We start from the raw sequence: 25,890 nt of genomic DNA, 5'->3' as shown, positions 1-25,890 counted from the left end.
AGCCAATATTTGCTGAAGGTTCTCATGTGGCATGATATTTTGCAATTTCCCTTTATAGCGTGGATCCAGGAGGCAGGCCAACCAGTAATCGTCATCGGTCATCATTTTGATAATACGGGGGTCCCTTTTTAGGATACGCAAGGCATAATCCGCCATGTGGGCCAATGTTCCAGGTGTCAAATCAATGCTTGTGCTGGGTTGAGGAGGACTTTCTGGCAAATCCCCATCACTTGTCTCCCGCAAAAAACCTGTACCTGACCTTGCACCACCAACACTTTCTATTCCCCCCTGAGAAGCTTCCTCCTCCTATAAATAATCATCCCCATCTTCCTCCTCCTCCTCTTCATCCGCAACCTCGTCCCCGAGACTTCCCTGAGCAGACATTGGCTGACTGTCATCAAGCCTTCCCTCCTCCTCGGCTGCAGACGCCTGCTCCTTAATGTGCGTCAAACTTTGCATCAGCAAACGCATTAGTGGAATGCTCATGCTTATGATGGCGTCGTCCGCACTGACCAGCCGTGTGCATTCCTCAAAACACTGAAGGATTTGACAGAGGTCTTGGAGCTTCGACCACTGCACAGCAGACAACTCCATGTCTGCCATCCAACTGCCTGCCCGTGTATGTGTATCCTCCCACAATTACATGACAGCACGCCTCTGTTCGCACAGCCTATGAAGCATGTGCAGTGTAGAGTTCCACCTTGTTGCAACGTCGATTATTAGGCGGTGCTGGGGAAGCTTCAACGATCGCTGATGGTTCTGCATACGGCTGGAGTGTACGTGCGACCGACGGATGTGCGAGCAAAGTCTTCGCACCTTCAGGAGCAGGTCTGGTAACCCCGGATAACTTTTCAGGAAGCACTGCACCACCAGGTTCAAGGTGTGAGCCAGGCAAGAAATGTGTTTCAGTTCTGAAAGGGCTATGGCGGCCATAAAATTCCTTCCGTTATCACTGACTACCTTGCCTGCCTCAAGATGTACACTGCCCAGCCATGACTGAGTTTCTTGCTGCAAGAACTCGGACAGAACTTCCGCGGTGTGTCTGTTGTCGCCCAAACACTTAATTTCCAACACAGCCAGCTGACGCTTACCACTAGCTGTTCCATAATGGGACACCTCGTGTGCAACACTGGCAGCTGCGGATGGAGTGGTAGGGCGACTGCGCTCTGTGGTCGAGGTTTTGCTTCTGGAGGAGGAGGGGTGTCGAATGCCTACTGCCAACTGTTTCCTAGACCGTGGGCTAGGCAGAACTGTCCCACTATGGCTGTCCCCTGTGGACCCTGGATCCACCACATTAACCCAGTGTGCCGTGATGGACACGTAACGTCCCTGACCATGCCTACTGGTCCATGCATCAGTTGTGAGGTGCACCTTTCTACTGACTGATTGCCTCAGTGCATGGAGAATGCGGTCTTTGACATGCTGGTGGAGGGCTGGGATGGCTTTTCTCGAAAAGAAGTGTCGACTGGGTAGCTCATAGCATGGTACTGCGAAGGCCATCAAGGCTTTGAAAGCTTCACTTTCAACCAAGCGATAGGGCATCATCTCTAACGATATAAGTCTAGCAATGTGGGCGTTCAAACCCTGTGTACGCGGATGAGAGGGTGAGTACTTTCTTTTTCTAATGAGAGTCTCTTGGAGGGTGAGCTAGACTGGCGAGGTGCATATGGTGGGACTTGCGGTGGTGGTGGTGGACATTGCGGATTGAGAGTGGGGTGGTGATGGGATTCTCGATGTAGGCCTACATGCTGTGTTTCCTACCAATAAACTTGTGATTCCCTGACTGCTTTTCCCTAGCGACGACAACTCCACATTTGCTCCTGTTGTTGTTCTAACCGGTGGGTTTACAGTGAGGGAAGGAATATATTCACAATATATGCTCAATTTAATTCATAAACGTTCCTCTACTTCCGGGAACTCTGTACCACTTAAACATTAATCTCACATAAGGTCAGATCATAGTGAAAGGAACGACCATGACCAAGGTACTATCTTAAAACAAATATTTTTATTAGACAATTCTAAAAAATACACATAATATGTCTATTAGAATGAAAGGTACCGGACCAAAAATAGAGACGCCAATAGTAATGTTAAAGGTTACTTCCACAGTAATGGCCGTAGCTAAATGGTGATAAAATGCCAGTCCCTTCGGACATGCATTTCTAATTTAAATCATCCATCCTATAACAGTGGTTACTGGGAGGGGGGGGAAATTAGTGAACTGAAAACCCTAATATTAATTTATGACATTCTAATGTGAATGAACCTGCGTCCCTTATTCTGACATGCAGGTGCCCCTACAACGGTAAGATTTCATGCATGTAAACAAAATTAGCTATATTACCTTGTGGTTGGCCAGATGGGAAATGTGGAACGAGTACCTCGGCGTCCCTTTGCCCCGACGCGCGTTTCGCACTGCTGCTTCTTCGGGAGGCGTGACGCCTCCCGAAGAAGCAGCAGTGCGAAACGCGCGTCCGAAAAATGTTTTTGGTTTTGCCAAACGTTTTTGGCCAGAGATGGGCCTGCCAGATGAATGCAAATGTGATGTAGATGGCTGCTGCCGATCCTCCTCCTCCGCTTCTGAGCTACTGCCAGCGGCACCCTCTTCCCCCAATGGCTGCCAATCTGGGTCAACAACTGGGTCATCTATCACATCCTCTTCAATCTCATGTTCAGCTATCTCTGTGTCACTGTGTAAGGTGCTATAACGTTCAGGAATGGGCACCATCGTCTCATCAGGGTCAGTTTCTGGCTCAGTACACTGGGAGGGCAATGTAGTGATGTAAGTCGATGGAACAGCATGACAATCTAGCTGTGGGTGTGCATCAGTGCACTCCGTGTCCGAATCATCTTCTAGTGGGCTGTTAACTATTTCCCTTTCTAAACCAGGCACGGTATGTGTAAAGAGCTCCATGGAGTAAACTGTTTTGTCACCTGACGCATCCTTCACTGTTGTTTTGAGGGAAGGACACAAGGAATCAACTTGTTCCTGACCGGGAGCATCCACCGACGACTGGCTACTTTTCAATTTTGAACTATCCGAAGAGGAGGCGAAAGAGCTAGAGGCAGAGTCAGCAAGGAAAGCCAAAACTTTTTCCTGCTGCTCCGGCTTTAACAGCGGTTTTCCTACGCCCAGAAAAGGTAGCGTTCAAGGCCTTGTGTAGCCGGACGATGACGCTGGCTCAATAACTTGAGACTTAGGTGCTATTTTTATTTTCCCTCTACCACCCGATGCTCCACCAGCACCACCACCATCAGTATTACTAGATGGCAATGACCGCCCATGGCCACGACCTCTTCCACCAGCCTTCCTCAGTCTTGGGAAATGTAACCAAACTAACAACTGTTATATGGTACAGAAAAACAAGGTAGAAGGTGTATGTTAACTTGTTGTGAATATAAATCTACCTTTTCATGTGTGGGTGAGTGCTGAATAAATCAGGCCCACTGTATGACAGTATAGTTTCTGTGGCTGAAAATGACTGACAGAGATACCACAGACAGGACTGGCGCAGATGCACAGATTTGGCAATATTAATCTCCCCTTTTTTTATATGGGAGACTAGTCAATAAATCAGGCCCACTGTATGACAGTATAGTTTCTGTGGCTGAAAACGACTGACAGAGATATCACAGACAGGAGTGGCACAGATGCACAGATTTGCCAATATTAATCTCCCTTTATTAATTTTTTTTATATGGGAGAATAGTCAATAAATCAGGCCCAATGTATGACAGTATAGTTTCTGTGGCTGAAAATGACTGACAGAGATACCACACACAGGAGTGGCACAGATGCACAGATTTGCCAATATTAATCTCCCCTTTTTTAATAATTTTTTTATATGGAAGAATAGCCAATACATCAGGCCCACTGTATGACAGTATAATTTCTGTGGCTGAAAATGACTGACAGAGATACCACAGACAGGAGTGGCACAGATGCACAGATTTGCAATATTGATCTCCCTTTATTATTTTCTTTTTATATGGGAGACTAGTGATTAAATCAGGCCCACTAGATCACAGTATAGTTTCTGTGGCACAAAATGACTGACAGAGAAACCATAGACACGACTGGCACAGATGCACAGATTTGGCAATATTATTCTCCCTTTATTTTTATTTTTTTTATATGGGAGACTAGTGATTAAATCAGGCTCACTATATCACAGCATAGTTTCTGTGGCACAAAATGACTGACATAGATACCACAGACACGACTGGCACAGATGCACAGATTTGGCAATATTATTCTCCTTTTATTTTTGTTTTTTTATATGGGAGACTAGTGATTAAATCAGGCCCACTAGATCACAGTATAGTTTCTGTGGCACAAAATGACTGACAGAGATACCACAGACACGACTGGCACAGATGCACAGATTTGGCAATATTATTCTCCCTTTATTTTTGTTTTTTTTATATGGGAGACTAGTGATTAAATCAGGCCCACTAGATCACAGTATAGTTTTTGTGGCCCAAATTAATGACTTACAGAGAAACCACAGACACGACTGGCACAGATGCACAGATTTGGCAATATTATTATCCCTTTATTTTTATTTTTTTATATGAGAGACTAGTGATTAAATCAGGCCCACTAGATCACAGTTTAGTTTCTGTGGCACAAAATGACTGACAGAAATACCACAGACACGACTGGCACAGATGCACAGATTTGGCAATATTATTCTCCCTTTATTTTTATTTTTTTATATGGGAGACTAGTGATTAAATCAGGCCCACTAGATCACAGTATAGTTTTTTTGGCCCAAATTAATGACTTACAGAGAAACCACAGACACGACTGGCACAGATGCACAGATTTGGCAATATTATTCTCCCTTTATTTTTAGTTTTTATATGGGAGACTAGTGATTAAATCAGGCCCACTAGATCACAGTATAGTTTCTGTGGCACAAAATGACTGACAGAGATACCACAGACACGAGTGGCACAGATGCACAGATTTGGCAATATTATTCTCCCTTTATTTTTATTTTTTTATATGGGAGACTAGTGATTAAATCAGGCCCACTAGATCACAGTATAGTTTCTGTGGCACAAAATGACTGACAGAGATACCACAGACACGACTGGCACAGATGCACAGATTTGGCAATATTATTCTCCCTTTATTTTTTTTTTTTTATATGGGAGACAAGTTTATAAATCAGGCCCAATGTATGACAGTATAGTTTCTGTGGCACAAAATGACTGACAGAGAAACCACAGACATGACTGGCACAGATGCACAGATTTGGCAATATTATTCTCCCTTTATTTTTATTTTTTTTTATATGGGAGACTAGTGATTAAATCAGGCTCACTATATCACAGCATAGTTTCTGTGGCACAAAATGACTGACAGAGATACCACAGACACGAGTGGCACAGATGCACAGATTTGGCAATATTATTCTCCCTTTATTTTAATTATTTTTTTTGGGAGACTAGTGAATAAATGAGGCCCACTATATTACAGTATAGTTTCTGTGGCACAAAATGACAGAGATACCACAGACACGACTGGCGCAGATGCACTGATTGGCAATATAAATCTCCCTTTTTTGAGGTGTGGGACAGAGCAGAAAAATACAGGCCCACTGTTTTACACTACACAGTTTCAGGGGCAGAAAGTGGCTTATAATAAAAAAAAATTACTACAATTACCATCTCCCAACAATAATCTCAGAAAAGTATGGCAGGCAGCAATAAAAGGGACTGCTGCACACAAAAAGTGTGGACAAACAAACAAGATAGCTGTGCAGAAAGGAAGGAGCAGCAGGATTTGTGCTTTGAAAAAAGCAGTTGGTTTGCACAGCGGCGTACACACAGCAACGCAGCTATCAGGGAGCCTTCTAGGGCAGCCCTATAAGCTACAGAGCTGATGAAGAAAAATCTAGCCTCCACTGTCCCTGCAAAGAGAAGGTGGTGTTGGACAGTGGAAATCGCTACAGCACAAGCGGTTTTGGGGGTTAATTTACGCTGCCTAACGCTATCCCTGCTTCTGACGAAGCAGCAGCAACCTCTCCCTATGCTCAGATCGGCAGCAGTAAGATGGCGGTCGGCGGGAACGCCCCTTTATAGCCCCTGTGACGCCACAGAAAGCAAGCCAATCACTGCCATGCCCTTCTCTAAGATGTTGGGGACCGAGACCTATGTCATCACGCTGCCCACACTCTGCGTCCACCTTCATTGGCTGAGAAAAGGCGCTGAAAGCGTCATACTAAACGCGACTTTGGCGCGAAGGTCGCCGACCGCGTGGCCGATCCCACGCTGGGATCAGGTCGGGTTTCACGAAACCCGACTTTGCCAAAAGTCGGCGACTTTTGAAATTGTTCGATCCGTTTCGCTTAGCCCTACTTGTGACTATCCATCTTCCTCTTGATTACATTCCAAAGGTTTTCAATGGGGTTCAGGTCTGGAGATTGGGCTGGCCATGACAGGGATTTGATGTGGTGGTCCTTCATCCACACCTTAATTGACCTAGATGTGTGGCATGGCACATTGTCCTGCTGGAAAAACCAGTTCTCAGAGTTGGGGAACATTGCCTGAGCAGAAGGAATCAACTGTTTTTCCAGGATAACCTTGTATGTGGCTTGATTCATACGTCCTTCGCAAAGAACAAGGTGTGGATAAAGGACCACCACATCAAATTCCTGTCATAGCCAGCCTAATCTCAAGACCTGAATCCCATTGAAACATTGAAAACCTCTGGAATGTAATCAAGAAGACGATGGATAGTCACAAGCCATCAAACAAAGAACTGCTTACATTTTTGTACCAGGAGTGGCATAAGGTCACCCAAAAGCAGTGTGAAAGACTGGTGGAAAGCATGCCAAGACACATGAAAGCTGTGATAAAAAATTATGGTTATTCAACAAAATATTGATTTCTGAACTCTTCCCAAGTTTAAACATTAGTATTGTTGTTTCCAAATGATTATGAACTTGGTTTTTTTTGCATTATTTGAGGTCTGCAAGCAATGCATTTTTTTGTTATTTTGACCATTTCTCATTTTCAGAAAATAAATACAAAATGTATTGCTTGGAAATTCAGAGACATGTTGTCAGTAGTTTATAGAATAAAAGAACAATTTACATTTTACTCAGTAATATACCAATAAGGAGAAAAATCAGACAAACTGAAAATTTTTCAGTGGTCTCTTAAATTTTGCCAGAGCTGTACAGTATATGCATGTGTATCTATGTGTGTTTACAGTGTGTGTATGTATGTACATGTTTGTGTGTATACAGAATGTATATGTGTGTGCATGTAAATGTATGTGTTTGTGTGCGTATATATATGTGTGTGTGTGTTTGTGAGTGTGAACATATTTGTTTTTGGTTCATGTATGATACTGTAATTGTAAAGAATATGACAATCAACCAGGCTCTTTAAAGGGTTATTCACCAAATAATCAAGCTATTCTCATGATCGTCGATAATTTGCTGATCACTGAGAATCCGACTACTGAGCTCCCCAGAGATTCTGAGAACAGGGGTCTACAGTCTTCTCCTGTATGAAGCAGAGTTGTGCAAGCTTGGCCTCTGCTCTAGTCATTATCTATAGAGCTGCTGAGCGCTGCGCTTGGCTATTTACATCAGTCCCATGGACAATGAATATAGCAGTAGTCAAGCATGTGCCCTCGAATCCATTCATGGCTGAGCTGCAGAGTCCTGTTCTCAGGATTGCTGGGGGTCCCAGTGGTCAGTGTTCTGTCTTCATACACGTTGATACGGTGTGTGATCCGACATACGGCATAAACCACTTCTGTCTCCCAAATAAGCAGACTGTCCTCTGTAGTCTAACTTGTTTATTGGTAAACATGAGCGCGGTAAAACTAGAATAATACAAATGATATGTATAAGTATTGGGCTAAACGATAACACAACTACAACTAACAGGGAAACATACAGTATGGTGCAACTTCTACATAACTACATACAGCAGATTCCTGGTAACCACATTTCCTGTGTACTGGCTGCTATACAGTTAATCACACACTGTACTACACTACATTGTAGGAACAGGGGTAATGACCTTACCGGATAAACTTAACAAGGATTAGAAGTAAGTGAGGTAGTTCCAACAGCAGATAACGCGTGTGTCCAGGGAGATGCACAGAGAGAGAATGGGAATTTCCCCATCCCAGAATGCCTTGCTGAAACCCACAATGCAACACTCTATTATTACATGAAAAACACAGGTTATAAATTTATCCACCACTGGGTGGTGCTATAACACAGCAAAACCAGAACTAGTGCTAAACCTTGTGTCCTTCTTTTAGAAAGGACAGAACACTCCCCGCTTGGCATCAACCGATGCCACCTACAGGTTCTTTTGGCGAAAACAGTAAGACAAGTTCTGCCACTGGTCTGAGGAATAGTTTGCTTTCCCCAGACTTGCCTACTTTGACCTCGACCTTGCGGATCTTCCCATCTTTGCTTGGGAATACTTTAGTGATGAGGCCTAGTGGCCACTCATTACGGTGTGACTGGCTGTCTTTCATGAGAACGACATCACCAGTTTTGATGTTTGGTTTGTCGGTCTGCCACTTCTTCCTTGGTTGTAAGGTGGAGAGGTACTGCTTCCTCCATCTGTCCCAGAAGGTATTGGAGAGACTTTGGACTTGTCTCCATTGTCGTCTGTAGAGGTCCTTGTTGCTAAATTCTCCAGGTGGAGCGCTGAGAACGCTGGCTTTCTGAGTAAGTAACATGGCAGGAGTGAGAATGGTCGGATCCTCAGAGTCACTAGAAAGTGAAGTCAACGGTCTGGCATTAATGATGGCCGAAATTTCTGCTAGGAATGTGGTCAAACTTTCATGTGTGAGTCTTGCACTACCTGCCTGCAAGAAAATGGAGTCAAGGATTCTGCGTGCTATTCCTATCATCCTCTCCCAAGCACCTCCCATGTGAGAAGAGTGTGGTAGATTGAAAGTCCAGGTACATCCCTGCTGACTCAGGTATCTTTCCACACCGGTGGTGTCTAGGTTGGAAGGAATTTGAAGTTCTTTCACTGCTCCTACAAAGTTGGTACCTCTATCGGAGCGTATGTGCTTCACGGGACCTCTGATGGCGATGAAACGTCGGAGTGCATTTATAAACCCTGAAGTGTCCATGGACTCAATTACTTCAATGTGGACTGCTCTAATGGACATACAGGTGAACATAACAGCCCAACGTTTGGCATTGGCCTGGACTCTTCTAGTGTTCCGTGCAACCACAGACCATGGTCCGAATACGTCCAGTCCGACGTTGGTAAAGGGAGGTTCTGTACTAAGTCTGTCTGGTGGGAGATTGGCCATCTTCGGCTTTTGAGTCCCGCCACGGAGTTTGCGACAAATCACGCAATTGTAAATGAGTTTACTCACGCATCGCTTTGCTCCGACTATCCATAGTCCAGCAGTTCGTAGATTTCCTTCAGTAAACAGTCGTCCCTGATGTTTCACCAAGACGTTGTGGTGTTGCACAAGTAGGGTCGTGACATGATGATGTCCAGGAATTATTATAGGGTGCTTCTCCCCAAATTCCACTTCAGCTTCTTGAAGACGACCTCCAATTCTTAACAGCCCATCCTGGTCAATGATTGGATCAAGCTTCTTCAAGACACTATCTCTGGAAACGGGTTGGCTTTTATTGAGGTTATCTATTTCTTTGGCGTAACATTCACGTTGTATGGTACGAATTATGACGTTCTTGGCATTTTCCATGCTTGGAACGGTAAAGGCACACTTGCAGTGGTGCCAACCTTTGCAAGGTTTCTGGATGGCGGGTGACGTTGACTTGTAGGATCGAGCCACATGAATTAAACAAACAAGGGCACGAACAAGTGAGTCCCAAGTTGAGAACCTGTTGAAGCGGTGGGATTTGAGGTGATTGTCTTTAGTCACCGTACGTAGAACGGATACCTGAGGACGGATTTCCTCATCTGCCTCTGGATCCACCAATTCAAAGATGTTTGACTCGTCCACATATGGCGTCGAACGGTATAAGAATGTAGGACCGGTGAACCAGGTTGTGTCCTTAAGTTGTCTTGCTTCAACGGATCTGGTTGCGTGGTCCGCCGGATTGTGGTGCGTGGACACATAGTGCCACTGTTTAGGTTCGGTGGATCTCCTGATCCTTAGCACCCGATTGCTGACATAGACATAGAAGCGACGAGTTTCATTACAAATGTACCCCAGCACTACCTTGCTGTCAGTGTAGAACTCAACTTCTTTGATTTCCAGGTCCATTTCTGTTGAGAAAAGCTCAGCTAACTCTACTGCCAGCACAGCTGCACAGAGTTCCAGTCTGGGTACTGTGTGTTCACGGAGTGGGGCCAATTTTGTCCGGCTCATAACAAGCCTTACGTGGCATTGTACGTTGATGTCAGTTGTTTTCAAATACGCCACTGCTGCAATTGCCTTGGTTGAAGCATCGCAGAAGATACAAAGCCTTTGCACCTCGATTTCTGATGAAGGCACAGAAGCATATGGCCGTGCCACGTAGAGACTCGACAGGGCTTCTAAAGAATTTTTCCATCTTTCCCACAGTTCTCTTTTATCGCTGGGAAGCGGATCATCCCAATCGGATGTCTCTTGGGTGAAGTCTCTCAACATCATTTTACCTTGGATAGTTACAGGGGTTACAAATCCCAGAGGATCGTACAAGCTGTTCACAACGGACAGGACGCCTCTACGCGTGAAGGGTTTCTCTTCTTCGCTGATCTGGAAGGTGAATGCATCCTTTTTTAAATCCCAGAGTAGACCCAGGCTCCGCTGCATGGGAAGGGAATCCGTGCTTAAATCCAAGTCTTTTAAATCGGTTGAGTAGTCTTGAGAGGGAAAAGCTGCCATTAGTTTCTGGCTGTTGGAAGCAATTTTGTGCAACCTCAAATTGGATGAAGCGAGCATTTCTTGTGCCCTTTTCAGGAGGCTGACTGCCGACTCCTCTGTGGGTGTGGATTTCAGGCAGTCATCTACGTAGAAATCCTTTTCCACAAAAGATCTTACATCCGATCCATACTTCGCTCCACCTTCTCTGGCTGAATGTCTAAGGCCATAGATAGCGACAGCAGGGGAAGGGCTGTTCCCGAAAATGTGAACCTTCATACGATATTCCACGATGTCCTTGTAGGGGTCATTATTGTGGTACCAGAAGAACCTCAAGTAGTTTCTGTGTTCTTCTTTAACAAGGAAGCAGTGAAACATCTGTTGTATGTCAGCCATAAATGCTACTGCGTCTTTGCGGAAACGAAGAAGTACTCCCAGAAGTCTGTTGTTGAGGTCTGGACAGGACAGGAAGACGTCGTTTAAAGAAACACCTTCGTATCTGGCACTTGAGTCAAATACCACTCTTATCTGACCTGGTTTCTTCGGATGATACACGCCGAAAATAGGTAAGTACCAACATTCCTCGGAATCTTGAAGTATAGGTGCAATTTCCGCGTGGCCACTCTGGAATATTCTCTCCATGAAGGTAAAGAAGTGTTGTTTTGTTTCTGGTGCCTTCTGCAGTTTGCGCGTAAGGGAGACAAATCGACTGTAGACAAGTTCTCTGTTGTTGGGTAAGCGTTGCCTCTGTGGTTTGAATGGTAAAGGTGCGACCCAACTCTTTGATTCATCTCTTACTATCTCTCGCTCCATGATATCCAAGAACAGTCTGTCCTCTATGGACATTGCTACCTGGTTGTCTTCTCTTGTTCTGTGGAAAACTGTGCACCCTATATGATCTTGCTCACCGTCGCACGCATGGTCTTCACAGGAAGGATCAGCTAACGGACAAGGTGGAGGGGTGTGGTGTGGCAATTCTTTAATCAGGAAACTGTTCTCGCATGGCTGGAAGAGAGATGGGCGTCCATTCTCGAGGGTATTGGTGAGCATGCTATTGACTGATGTCGGCCTGTGTGCTCCACCCAAACAGACATCTCCCACAATGACCCATCCTAGGTCAAGTCTCTGAGCATATGGGGCGTTTTGTGGGCCGTTGATCTGCCCTCTAGCCTTGTGGACCCGTAGTATGTCTCTTCCGAGAAGTAAGACGATAGGAGCTCCTTGGTCAAGCTCTGGTATCAGGTGAGCTATACATCTCAAGTGGGTGTGATGAGCTGCTACCTCTGGTGTAGGTATCTCAGACCTGTTGTCTGGAATCTGGTTGCACTCCAGTATTGATGGCAAGGATAAGCAGGTTTGACCGTCTATAGACTCTACTTTGAATCCAGTTGCTCTCCTCCCCGCCGTCTCGACAGTACCTGCACATGTCTTCAAGGAGTACGGAGAGCCGGGACCAGCAATGTTGAAGGTGTCGAAGAGAAAGGACTTAGCTAGAGACCTGTTGCTCTGATCATCCAAGATTGCATATACCTTGATCGCCTTATCCCGTTGGCTCGCTGGGAATACTCTGACAAGACAGATCTTTGAGCAGGATCTTCCTGCTACGAGTTCCTTGCAGATCTCTGTGCACCGAGAAGTGACCACTGGGGTGTCCATGTCAGTGTCCATCTGTTTTTCGGCAGACTCTTCTACTTGCGACGATACCCCTGAGGGTGGTCCAGGATGTAAGGCCGTGTTGTGCTCCACACTACTACATTCTGTGCATTTCACACTGGTTTCACAGTTCTTGGCGAAGTGTGAGGTTGTCGCGCAGCATCTGAAGCATATCTTGTTTTCCTTTAGGAAACTCTTACGGTCTTCTAGAGACTTCTCCCTGAAGGCTCTACATTTTAGGAGAGGATGAGGTTTCTTGTGTAGGGGGCAGTGTTTGCTGAGATCCTGCGGTTTGTCCTCTTCTGGAGAAGACTTACTTGCCCTGTAAGGAAAACCTGTGGAGGTAACATTAGTTTTGTGGACTGCCACTGGTGTTTTACTGGGTTTTACACCAGAGGCAGCGGTACATGACATAGTGAAATCGAAACTAGGGTCATTTCTAACTTTAGCCTGCTGAGCAACAAAGTCTACAAACACCCCAAAAGGAGGAAATGGTACCTTATGAGCCTGTTTGTAACGGGACCCGTGACTGACCCACTTTTCTTGTAAGTTATAAGGGAGCTTTTGGACAATCGGGTTGACACCTCTGGCAGTGTCCAGGAATGCCAACCCTGGTAGATCACCTTCTGCCTGAGCAGCATGTACCTCCATTAACAAGTCGCTCAGTTCCCTGAGCTTTTGATAACCCTTATTTGCTATCTTGGGGAAATCATCAATTCTTTTATACAAAGCATTTTCTATAGCTTCTATTGACCCATAACATTCTTCGAGTCTCTCCCACACCATACGAAGTCCTGTGTGTGGGTACTTTATGTTAATGTTCCTGATTCTTTTGGCATGTTCAGCTGACTCGCTCCCAAGCCACTTAACCAGTAGATCTAACTCTTCACTACTGGAAAGATGCAAGTCTCTGATGGCATTCTGAAAAGAGGCTCGCCATGCTCTGTAGCTTTCAGCTCGATCAGTGAACTTTACAAGTCCCTTGGTCACCAGCTCCCGGCGGGTAAAGAACCTTGCAAAGTTCATAGTGGCTGAGTCTGTGCCGACGTGAGCTGGTGTGCTGTTGTTATGCGGTGTTTGTGGTGCATCCTCATACCTGGTAGGAGCTTCTGGCATAGGAAAGTCTGTATAAACCCGTTCAGTGGCGAAGGGTGTCCCTGTCAGTCTGGGCGGAGGCCGTACCTTCTGTTCCGTAGGACGGTAGTGGTGATCAATGTCGTTTCGCAGTATACTTTCCTGCTTCCAGTACGGTGTTCGGAGGAAGGATCTCTGGTAATCTGTATAGGCTGGTTGGTGTAACGGATCAGAGTTGTCTTCCACTTTGGAATGTTGGCGGACATATTCTGAGATGCGTTGAGCAGGGTCCTGATGATCAAGGTCTGGTCCGCGTATGTCGCTGCCTCGCTCGGATTCAGGAAACTCCACGGCTTCTAAAAACTCAGCTTTGGCTATTGCGGCTGCTGCTTCTTTTTCAGCGGAAAGCCTTTCTAAGGTCGCTTGCAGGCGGGCTCTTTCTGCTTCTTGCTCTGCTTCTTGGCGGGCTCTTTCTGCTTCTTGCTCTGCTTGCAGGCGGGCTCTTTCTGCTTCTTGGCGGGCTCTTTCTGCTTCTTGCTCTGCTTGCAGGCGGGCTCTTTCTGCTTCTTGGCGGGCTCTTTCTGCTTCTTGGTCTGCTTGTCTTAACTTTAACTGCATCTCTTGTGCAGCGAAGGAGGATCTCACTTTCGCCGCCTCAGCTTCTGCTCGGGCGAGGGTGGCAGACCTTTTCGAGGAAGACTTGCTAGAGCGGCTTGTTTGGGATCTCGTCTTGAGTGAAGATGTTTGACTTGCAGACATTTTATGTCCGTTTGCAGGCTGTAGGACGTCTCAGAGCGGGTAGGGGTGACTTCGGCGTGGACTGAGACGTGTGGTGCTTGGTGGGCTGCACTCTCGGTACTTGTGACTGTATGGCGGCCGCTGCGGTATCTGCAGGTAGTGCGGTGTGGTACAAGCGGCTGCGTAGGTGGTATTTGCTTTCGCTGGCGTCTAGCCTCCCTTTACTGTAATCCCGGCGCCCAGCTTCCGTTTTACTGTTCTGTCTTCATACACGTTGATACGGTGTGTGATCCGACATACGGCATAAACCACTTCTGTCTCCCAAATAAGCAGACTGTCCTCTGTAGTCTAACTTGTTTATTGGTAAACATGAGCGCGGTAAAACTAGAATAATACAAATGATATGTATAAGTATTGGGCTAAACGATAACACAACTACAACTAACAGGGAAACATACAGTATGGTGCAACTTCTACATAACTACATACAGCAGATTCCTGGTAACCACATTTCCTGTGTACTGGCTGCTATACAGTTAATCACACACTGTACTACACTACATTGTAGGAACAGGGGTAATGACCTTACCGGATAAACTTAACAAGGATTAGAAGTAAGTGAGGTAGTTCCAACAGCAGATAACGCGTGTGTCCAGGGAGATGCACAGAGAGAGAATGGGAATTTCCCCATCCCAGAATGCCTTGCTGAAACCCACAATGCAACACTCTATTATTACATGAAAAACGCAGGTTATAAATTTATCCACCACTGGGTGGTGCTATAACACAGCAAAACCAGAACTAGTGCTAAACCTTGTGTCCTTCTTTTAGAAAGGACAGAACAGTCAGTCCCCCAACAATCAGAAAGTTATCCATTATCATCGGGATCAGGGATAACTTGAGTTTTTGAGGTAATAACCCTTTAAGACCAAATGGCCTCTGTTAAGCATATTCACCATGATGCATACGTTAAACAGTTGCCTCCTATGGATGCCATACAGTAGTTTCAACATCCACTGTAAAAAAAGAGTAAATATTTTTAACTACGTCTTACAGGACACCGTTGTATGGAATAGTGCATATGGCAATAGAGATCACGGCACTCAGGGCTTCATGGAGGTGCACAAGTTAGGAATCCAACCCGTAGAATATAGCTAAAAAATACTTGGCACTCTGAAGATATTTGTTGGAAAATTCAGAAACAAATTTTATTCGGTGCATCCAGATCAACATATATAAACGTTTTCGGTCTATACAAATAAGACCTTCATCAGATACAGTCGTGAGAGCTGGAGACCATGGATAGTGTGTGACAAAGCAAACACACTGGGTTAAACGTCAGCCAGAGTACGGGAGCGCAAGGCGCCTGAATGCATGTGGTATAGTAAAAACACAGCGCTATGGATGGGCGAGGTACTCCCGGGAGCGTCTTCTTCCCCACAGCACGGTGTCCGTGGCATCTCTGATCTCAGCGCTGTCTCCCCTGCGAGTACCATATATACATGGTCGGGCTCCAGCAGTTATCACGTAACCACGAGGAGGCGCTCTGCACACTTGCTGTCATGTGCCAAATAGAGAGTCAGCAGCATCTGCAGTGTTCACGTAGTTGACACTATTTGTCACATGACTGCAAGGGGGACTGTGCTGGAACCAGCAGAACCGATTCCTAACAGATATATGTCTTCATATCAGTAAATAAATATATATATTTTTAGGTGTGTGGAAATAAAACTTTTGCTATGGGGCCCTGTGAAATCTACGTTCTCCCCTGCTTGCAAGGCAGTAATACTGAGAATATTCTGGACAGTTGCTAGCAGACAAGGCTCCAGGGGTCCCATGGCTAGATTCCCCTCACCATAAGTGGCATGCCAGGCAGGGTGTGGGGCCCAGACATATATCTTGCACAGGGGCCCTAAACTGTCAGTGTCTGCCCCTGAGCTAAAATGGTGGTGCACAGGTTTCTATTATACTTTTCATTTGATTGTTCCACTCCTGGTTTTCACTTACAAATACTGAGGTGAAAAAAACTCACCAAATACTCAACATGTGCATGTGGTTCTAAGGAGAAAAAATAAAATCTCATATCTTGATGAACGTTCACCTTGAGGATCTGCAATGTATACAATATGGACCATATGTGGTCTGTATATTTTAGGAAAAGCAGTGATGTATATGTGGCACCCCAGAAGTCCTGTTGCCACAGTGGTATTGCCTCCCTCACAGGGGTTGATGTCACACCTGGAAGCAAGGAGGGGTCCCCTTACCAGATAACACCAGCATCTAACACTTTTCCAACTCCAGACCAGAAGGGGGAGCTCTAACACCCAGTTTCAGGGGAGCTTCCCTATAAGTTCTGGCCTGGAGGACGAGTTAGTTAGTTCCCTTGTCACCTGGAGAACAGGTAATCAAAAGGAAGAGACGAGTTCACAGACTAGATGATCAGTGGGAGGTTGAGCCATACACCGTTTTACCTTTTGACTTTGATAACACCAAGGTGTGCCTCATCAGTAAAGATGGAGGAGAAACCTTAGCGTTAGTGTTGAGGGATCATCTAAAACCATGCCCTAACCAATTAAAAGAGAGGATTGAAGTCAAGACATTCCTCAGCCAGTACAAGAAGTGGAGAAAACGATCAGCACAGTACTCGGCGAGTTCCCTCCAAATTGGAAAAGAGTGAACCAGACCATAGTCATGCCCGTTTTGACCTTTCCCCAGCTAGTAGTGCCAGAAAAAGATGCGACTCAAGACCAGCCTGAAGACCAGCGGGCTCAGGCAGCAGATGCCACACCAGCAGCAGAGCAAGAGAATCTACCCCCTGCCAGCGGTGAATCTGTCAAGCCCACAGTGAGCAGGAGTAGTCCTAGGAAATCAAGTATACTTGAGCTACATAGAGTCACCCGTAGCATAGCCAATAGAGAGTGCACTACACCAGTGGTAGCAAGCACAGTGAATCTGGTCAGGTCACTACCAGTACCAGTACTGCATAGATCCACCCGTAGCACCAGAGGTCAGGTCCCAGCTTGGTATAGGGACTAAAATATAAATGTGTTGATAATGTAAATAAGGTAATAGTGTTTAAAATTGTAACCGTTAAGCATGAGAGCCTACAGACGCTTGCTGTATGAATTTTTAAAAATACGCATAATAATCTGTTGAGGGAAAATTGGGCCACAGGACTATGTGTGGACAGGACCTTCTTTGTACATAGTTACCCCGATTTGGCCTTGTAAATAAGCCGCCGGCGTTGCCGAAAACCAGGCCCACTGACAGAGTGCCCTGTAGTCACGCACAGGGCTGACACATAAAGTGGGTTAAGGCGGTTCCCACCAACCAAACTCCAGGTACACGGATAAAGACAATTCCTGGATTGCAGCATAAGGACTAGGCGCTGCAGTAACTGTATTATTATTTTTCTTTTTAGGTTTTTGTAATTTTTTTCATTTTTAAGACTTTGTAAATTTATTGTTATTAATTGTTCACTTAGTAATGTTTTATGTTTCCTCAGTCCAGGAGTACTGAATTTCACTAGGGGGGAATGTGGCACCCCAGGAGTCCTGTTGCCGCAGTGGCATTGCCTCCCTCACAGGGAGTGATGTCATGCCTGGAAGCAAGGAGGGGTCCCCTTACCAGGTAACATCAGCAACCAACACTTTTCCAACTCCAGACCAGAAGAGGGAGCTCTGACACCCAGTTTAAGGGGAGCTTCCCTATAAGTTCTGGCCTGGAGGTGGAGTTAGTTAGTAGTCTGAGAGGAGAGGAGGGAAGTCGAGGAGAACCTGGGGAGTGGAGCTGTAGCCAGGCTCACCCCAGAAAAGAGCGCTGACAAAAGAGGGCGCCAAAGTCCTTGGCTGTGTGGAAGCTGTACGCCCCAGCAGCTGAATCTGGAGGGCAGGGAACTGCAAGCTCCCTGGCCACATTGAACGCCTGGAGGCACCGCAGCAGACCAAGAACCGGGGCTGCCAGTACAAAGGCAGTCCCCCGTGATAGGCTCATGCTGTCTGCCATACAGGTTAGAAGCAACACGCAGGAGAGGAACTTGAGCAAAGCTTAAAGCAGCAAGGACCTAGAGAAGAGCACAGAAGGAAGGCCTCTGAACCCACCTGGCTAGGTGGATTCCACGTTGCTTCCAGGCTGCCCTGACCCCATTATCATCTGTTATCCGTGCCCTGGACTGCACCTGAAACTGACAAGTAAAGTAAAGGAAACTGCAATCCTTGTGTCCTTTAGTAATTTTCTGCACCCTCAGTCCTGCACCCCATCATCTATGATCCCTTACCAACTATACCGGTAGCCCTGGGGCCCCGCTCCACCTGTGGGGAGCAGAAGCATCCCAGCTGCGTCACCATCGGCCCCACCAGTCCCCTTAAGCAGCGTCGACCATCCATTGCTGAACACCACAGGTGGCGTCACGAACTAACTCCCTATAGACTCTATTGTTTCTTTATTTGATTAATTTTATTGGATGCCCAGGGCCACGGACCGGGTCACTGCTGCCGTGACCACCCTCTTCAGAACCATTGGACCCAGCCTGAGTACCCCACGGCTCTAGCGGGCACTCCATATAAATTAATAAAAATAATAATCATGTCATCTTATTATTAAATATTTTTAATTTATGAATTTATTAATTAATGAAAAGTTAAAAATATATTCAGGTTCTAGTTTGGAAACAAGGTTTTTATTATTTAATACAGTTAAATTATCAGTTTTATACTGTATCATATAGCCGTATGTAATAAATTATGGAAAGACAAAACAATTGCTCTGTATTATAATATGGGAATGTATTGCTTGCATTTATGATTTGTATTTTGACTATTTAATCAGTGCAAGCTGACTTACACTATTAGCTATTGAGGGATAATATGTGTTCCAAACTGATGTGTCTATTTGATTATTTTTGTAATAGAAACTTGCAAATTCCAATAGCTGCATGCTTCCATTTCATTTTCCTGATGAAAACCACTTCCTCCCTTGTCAGTATCCATTTATTCATCCACACATACATAATTTGTTTAGACAGCTTGCAAAAGTAATGCCTTCTTGCTAATGTTTCTGTATTTTAGCAAAATTATACTCCTATTTATACTAAATTAGTAAAGGAAACAATAATCTAGAGGAAGAGTAACTGTGAAACATCGACCTTTAATGAGAAAATATTTCCAGGTTCTTGTCACAGTTAAATATGCGAATACATGCATTTGGTGATGTGGTTTAGGCTGGAACTATAAGGGTATGTGTCCACGGGGCATATTGGCATCGCTTTGGACACAGCGATACCCTGCTCCAACCAAAGTGCCGCCCCCTGTTGTACATGTGGTGATTCCGGATGTGTTCATTGATCCTATAGATAGAATGTGTTATTTATCTTGCGGAGATGGAGCGTCTCAGTAAGATATATAGATATGCTGCGGTCTGGAAAGACGCGCCGCATGTCCGGTTATGCAAGGAAGCCGAATGCAACCCTGCACGCATAGTGGAGATGGGATTTCATAAAATCACCTCCACTATGCTGTAACATCTGGATGCTACGGATTGGATGCTGTGGCTGTACACAGCGTCCAATCCGCTGCAAATCCTGGACGTTTCCAGACCGTGGAAACATAGCCTAAGGGGGACAATCCAGATTAAATTCTACAGTTGGAGGCAAGAGTAATACTGTGAGATGCACGACAGAGAGGAGCCAGAAGACTACATTGTCTGATTTCTCCTACTCTTGCACTGATTAGAAGTATTTCACTAGTGCAGTTAAACAGTGCATGTTTCTATTAGCAGTGTGTGGGTTAATCTCTTCAGTTGAGAGCTCCTGGAAGCTTTCCTGCATTCCAGCTGTTCTGTGTTCACCACTCACTCCCCTCTGTTATATATAATTTCCTCTGGCAATCGGATTGCCAGTGTAAGTTTCATACTGCCTGGTTCTGGAGCTGGAGGTGCTAGTTGTTTGAGGAGGCATTTTGGAGTGTTGGTCAGGTGATTTGTTTGTGTGCATATCCTTATCCTCTCCTATTTTGTTTTTCCTTAATTTACTTCCCAATGTTCCACTTTGTTGTTTGTGAGTGCATATTTGTATGATTGGTATTTTCTTTTATCCTTGTATGTCTTCCCTTGTTAGTCTGATTTGTCCATTCATACACATAACAGCTCCCCTCTTCCCTGGGTAGGATAGGGGACAGATAAGGGCTGATTGAGGAGCTCAGCAAGGCATGCGCAGCAAAAACACTGAGCAGCATCTGCTACCACTGCTCAGTGTCTCGCGGTGAACCTGTATGACTTGACTGATGTCGACGCAAGAGTGAGAAAGTTCTCACAGTCACGGTTCCATCAGAAAGGCCCTGGGAGTTCACAGCCAATGAACTCACTTCACCTAACTGATGCACAAGTGCTGTTAGAAATGTTCCCATCACACTGAGTAGTAGACGCAGCTCAGTGTCTCTGAAAGATGACAGGCTGTATGGTCGCATCATGCAACCATGCAGCCTGGTGTCTAGATGTAGCAGAGCTAGACCCATCGTGGGACAAATGGATTATTATCTTTTCAGTGGAGAGGTCACAAGTGACAGGTGTTTGTTATTTTAATTCTCTGGCAGGGGACAATAGCATCACTGGAATGGGGATGCAGTAAGTATGGTATAATTAAGATATATTAAAGGAGTCTCTATCATTCTTTCAATTAAAACACTTCTTTCTGCTGGTGTGTGTTTTTATGCAATATCACTGTGAGGTTAGTAATGGTGACTTCTTATAGATGCCTCTCCATTACTAACCTCTGGGCTTGATGTCACCTGACAATACAAAGGTGACATCAACCCCTCCAACTATTACTCCACTTGCCACCGTACCAGGGCAAGTGGAAAGAGCAAGACTAAGTGCCAGAATTGGCACATCTTATGGATGCGCCTTTTCTGGGGCAGCTGAGAGCTAATTTTTTTTTTTAGCTTGGGGAGAGCAATATCCTTGGCCCTTTCCTAGGCTATTAGTTTCAGACTGCAGCTGTCTGCTTAGCCTTTGCTGGTTATTAATTATAGAGGGACCAAATGTCTTTTTTTGGGGGGTCCCCCATTTTAATAGCCAGTAAAGTCTAAGTATTCAGCTGTGAGCTGATATTAATAGCCTGGGAAGCTCCATGGGTATTACCCACTTCCCATGATATAAACACCAGCCCCCAGCCATCAGCTTTCTCTCTGCTGGTTTGGAAAATTATGCTTGAGCCCACACCATTTTTTTTACAAAAATAATCATTAATTAAATACTTGCACAGTAAGCTACACACGTACCACACTAATCATAAATCTGACTGAAATCTTTATATCTGTCCTATGTGTATACACTGTATTCTATCCTATTCTGTCAGGTCCCGCTGTAATTTCACTGTATGTGGCTGCTGAATTGGCGGATTTATATATATATATATATATATATATATATATATATATATATATATATATATATATATATGTGTGTGTGTGTGTGTGTGTGTATGTGTGTTTGGAAAAAAATTTTTCTTTGAAAACAATGTGTAACTGACAGAGAGTTGCTCTATGTAAAAGCTCATGTTAAAATCGGATTTCAATCGCACTGCATTCGGTGGGAAAAATTGGATTGAGCTCACGAGACTCATCCATTTTTTCAGTCCTGATATCGGAAATTTTTTTCCACACATATGGATATGAGCCCTAACACTGAGTAAATCCGCAGCATGGCAAATTTCTCTTGCGAGTACGCTGAGTTTTATGTACAGATTTTCCAAATAGACCTACATTCGATGCAGAAAATCCAGGTAAAAAACGTACATGTGTGGCTGAAACATGTAGAAATTGCATGTAATCTGCACCTACATGCTGTATGTCAATAAACTTGAGTGAAATAACAATTACAGTCAGTTTCAAAAACAATGCAGCTTTATTTACAGAATGAGATTCCAGCAAGAGACAAAAACTGCAGAGTCAAAAATGCAAAAAAGAGGCATGTTTATAAACCGCTCCCAAAACAATGGAAAAAACACGAGCAGCCTAATTTAAATAATAGGTGCAGAAATGGTGCAGAAATTCTGCAACATCAAAACCTCATTATGGGAATGTAGCCTTAGGCTATGTGCCCACAATGATCTTTTATCGCGGTTTTGACACAGCAAAAATGCAACATTTTACAGTACTATTGAATGGGATTTATATAGAAATCTCATACAAACTGTGCTTCTTTTTTATGCTGCTCAAACTAACCTGTGGTGTGTTTTTCCAATTCCCAGCATGTCAATTTTTCTTGTAGTTTTCCGTGCACAATTTCCCCATAGACTTAAATAACATGCACAAAATCCGAAGCACACATGTTCTTTTAGTGCATTTACGCAGCATAAACAGATTGAAAAACGGCATGTAATACGCACCTAAGAATGTTAGTATCAGGAACTTTTGTAAAATAAAGCAGCTTTATTTAACCTTTTATTGACCACTAGGGTTGAGCGAAACGGATCGGACAAATTCAAAAATCGCCGACTTTCGGCAAAGTCGGGTTTCATGAAAACCGACCCGATCCTAGTGTGGGATCGGCCATGCGGTCGGCGATCTTCGCGCCAAAGTCGCGTTTCGTATGACGCGTTCAGCGCCATTTCTCAGCCAATGAAGGAGGACGCAGAGTGTGGGCAGCGTGATGACATAGGTCTCGGTCCCTACCAACTTAGAGAAGGGCATGACAGTGATTGGCTTGCTTTCTGCGGCGTCACAGGGGGTATAAAGGGCATGCACGCCGACAGCCATCTTACTTCTGCCGATCTTAGCATAGGGAGAGATTGCTGCAGCTTCGTCAGAAGAAGGGATATAGTTAGGGAGGGAAGATTAACCTCCAAACCGCTTGTGCTGTAGCGATTTCCACTGTCCAACACCACCTTTGTTTTGCAGGGACAGTGGAGGCTATTTTTTTTGTGCATCAGCTCTGTAGCTTATTAGGCTGCCTTATAAGGCTCCCTGATAGATGCATTGCTGTTTGCACGCTGCTGTGCACCCCAACTGCTTTTTTAAAAGCAAAAATCCTGTTGCTCCTTTCTGCAGTTATCTTGTTTATTTGTCCACACTTTTGTGTGCAGTAGTCCTTTTTATTGCTGCCATACTTGTCCTGAGATCATTGTAGGGAGATTGAAATTGTACTACAGTCCTTGTATTTTTTCATATATCTTCCAGCCACTTTCTGCCACTTACATTGTGTTGTGTTACACACTGGGCCTGAGTTGTGGTGCTGTCTCCCCCCCCAAAAAGGGAGATTCAAATTGTCACAAAGTGTATATACGTCAGTTCTGTTAGTTTGTCGTATATCAGCCAGCCACGTTCTGCCACTTACATTGTGTTGTGCTGTACACTGGGCCTGAGTTGTGGTGCAGTCTCCCCCCAAAAAATGGGAGATTCAAATTGTCAGAAAGTGGATATGCTCAATTATGTTAGTTTGTCGTATATCAGCCAGCCACGTTCTGACACTTACATTGTGTTGTGCTGTACACTGGGCCTGAGTTGTGGTGCAGTCTCCCCCCCCAAAAAAGGGAGATTCAAATTGTCAGAAAGTGGATATACGTCAGTTCTGTTAGTTTGTCGTATGTCTGCCAGCCATTTTCTGCCACTTACATTGTGTTGCTTTATGCACAGGGCCTGAGTTTTGGTTCAGTCTCCCCCCAAAAAGGGAGATTTAAATTCTCAACAAGTTTATATACACCTTCTACCTTGCTTTACAGTACCATATAACGGTTGTCTTGCTTTTGGCCTCCTCTTACTGACTTCTCCAATTCCTCCATTTGCTGCTGCTAAATGTCCACCACAGGCCATTTTTATACCTCCCTAAATGGGCTGACTCCCCCCACAGGGCCGTGGTCACCACCAGGTGCAAGCACCCGTGCGAGTGCCATTTGCCTGGACAGGTGGGTGTGCCCACTCTTGGGCGACGGCACTGGCACAGGGTCCCTCATAGTACAATGAAGTGTCTCTGATGGTGGTGGTGCACAACCAACGTCCGACACACCGTCGTAATATGAGGGGCCCTGTGCCAGTACCGCCGCCCACAAGAGAGTGTTCCCCCCAGCTCGAACAGTGCTCTACCACTTGCAATACTTACCTCTCCCTGCTCCACCACTGTGTAGTCTGTGCTGTTAAATCCTTCAGTGGCACTGCCAATACAAATTTGTTGAAATGATAGATGATAGTTAAAATATACAGGGGCCCTGGCCTCCATTTAGACCAGTTAATACTTTGCGCCTACTACCACTGTCTGCTACTCAGCATAGAGCCCACCCCTGTACCTAGCTATGCCACCTGTTTATTTATGAAAAAAATGTTGGCAGATATTTAGCCTACTTACTTATTTGGGCCTAATCACTGTGTCAGCCTCTCCTTACAGTTGTCCTCCTCTGAACAAAGCAATGCCGCCAGTTTAGTCCTGTTACCAGTTTTGACCTGCATTTAGCCTACTTTATTATTTGGGCCTTTATCTGTGTTTCCTCCTCATCCTGCCCATTGCCCAGCCACTGCTAGATTAGTCTGCTAGTACATTGACCCAGACCACTACATTCCCCTTGCACTCTACACAGCCAGAATCTGACCCTGCTGAAAGTCAGGTTCCCCTTTCTGCATACTATTCCACCTTACATGGGGACAAGGAGGAAGGTGCAGATGAAAGTGCAGGTTCCTTCATCAGGTGGGGGCATACTTGTTGGCAACGTCACTGGCACAGGGCCCCTCATAGTATGCAAAAGTGTCTCTGCCGGTGGGAGGCGCCACCCGCCGTCATACACACCGCCGTACTATGAGGGGCCCTGTGCCAGTGCCAATGCCAATGAGTGGGGCCCCCCTGTTTGCTCAGGATCACAGCACTTGCAAAGTTGAAATACTTACCTCTCCCTGCTCCACCGCCGTGACGTATTCCACGTTTCCTGGGCACACGAAAATCTTGAGCCAGCCCTACCCCCCACAACTTTAGCCAAATGACCCCCAGTTTTCAATGCCTAACTATTATTATAAAGTAAATTAAGATTGACAAGCTTAAGTAATAAGAATTGATGTTTTTGGCATTAAAATGGGCACTGTAGGTGTTTTCCTGTCCTCCACTCACTGCCGACTTTGATTCCCTATTGACTTACATTGGGTTTCGTGTTTCAGTCGGCCCCCGACTTTACGCAATAATCGGCCGATTTCACCCGACACAACTTTTGACAAAGTCGGGTTTCGCGAAACCCGACTCGATCCGAAAAAAGTAAAAGTCGCTCAACTCTATTGACAACCGATACGCATAAAAACGACGTCCGCTAAGGGGCCTTATTCTTTCATGATCTAACATGTCAGACAAATGACAAATGGTGTCTATAGGCCACCCACGGTACCTTAGTACCAGAACCGCAATCCTCCGCCCCTCCTCCTCCTGTTTCCGAAGCTGTAGTTTGGCACCCAGAAACCACATGAATTTTTCTATTAGTTCCTGACTTTTCATCACTGTGATAGACCATATCACAGGGATCCAAAGCCCAATAATTAGTAAATATGGCAGCATTTGGGCTATGTCTCACTGTGCACTCCCTTGATATCTCTCCTGCATTATCCCTCTAATCAGTTTAATTTTTTTTTAGTTTT

General features: G+C 45.1%; 1 protein-coding gene across 1 annotated transcript; it reads right to left on the bottom strand.

Moving 5' to 3' along the window:
• Positions 1–7,738: 7,738 nt before the first annotated feature.
• On the bottom strand, positions 7,739–15,015 carry LOC143775111 (uncharacterized). The gene is made up of 3 exons (XM_077262957.1): positions 14,880–15,015; positions 8,058–14,674; positions 7,739–7,852 (listed from the first exon to the last, which is right to left on the bottom strand). Exon 2 carries the CDS (start codon positions 14,309–14,311, stop codon positions 8,327–8,329), a length of 5,985 nt encoding a protein of 1,994 aa, XP_077119072.1. The 5' UTR covers positions 14,312–14,674; positions 14,880–15,015; the 3' UTR covers positions 7,739–7,852; positions 8,058–8,326.
• Positions 15,016–25,890: the final 10,875 nt, after the last annotated feature.

Source organism: Ranitomeya variabilis, chromosome 5 (assembly GCF_051348905.1).
Source record: "Ranitomeya variabilis isolate aRanVar5 chromosome 5, aRanVar5.hap1, whole genome shotgun sequence".
Classification (NCBI taxonomy): domain Eukaryota; kingdom Metazoa; phylum Chordata; class Amphibia; order Anura; family Dendrobatidae; genus Ranitomeya; species Ranitomeya variabilis.
Note: the sequence above shows the minus strand (reverse complement) of the source record. Positions and strands in the feature narration are given on the sequence as shown.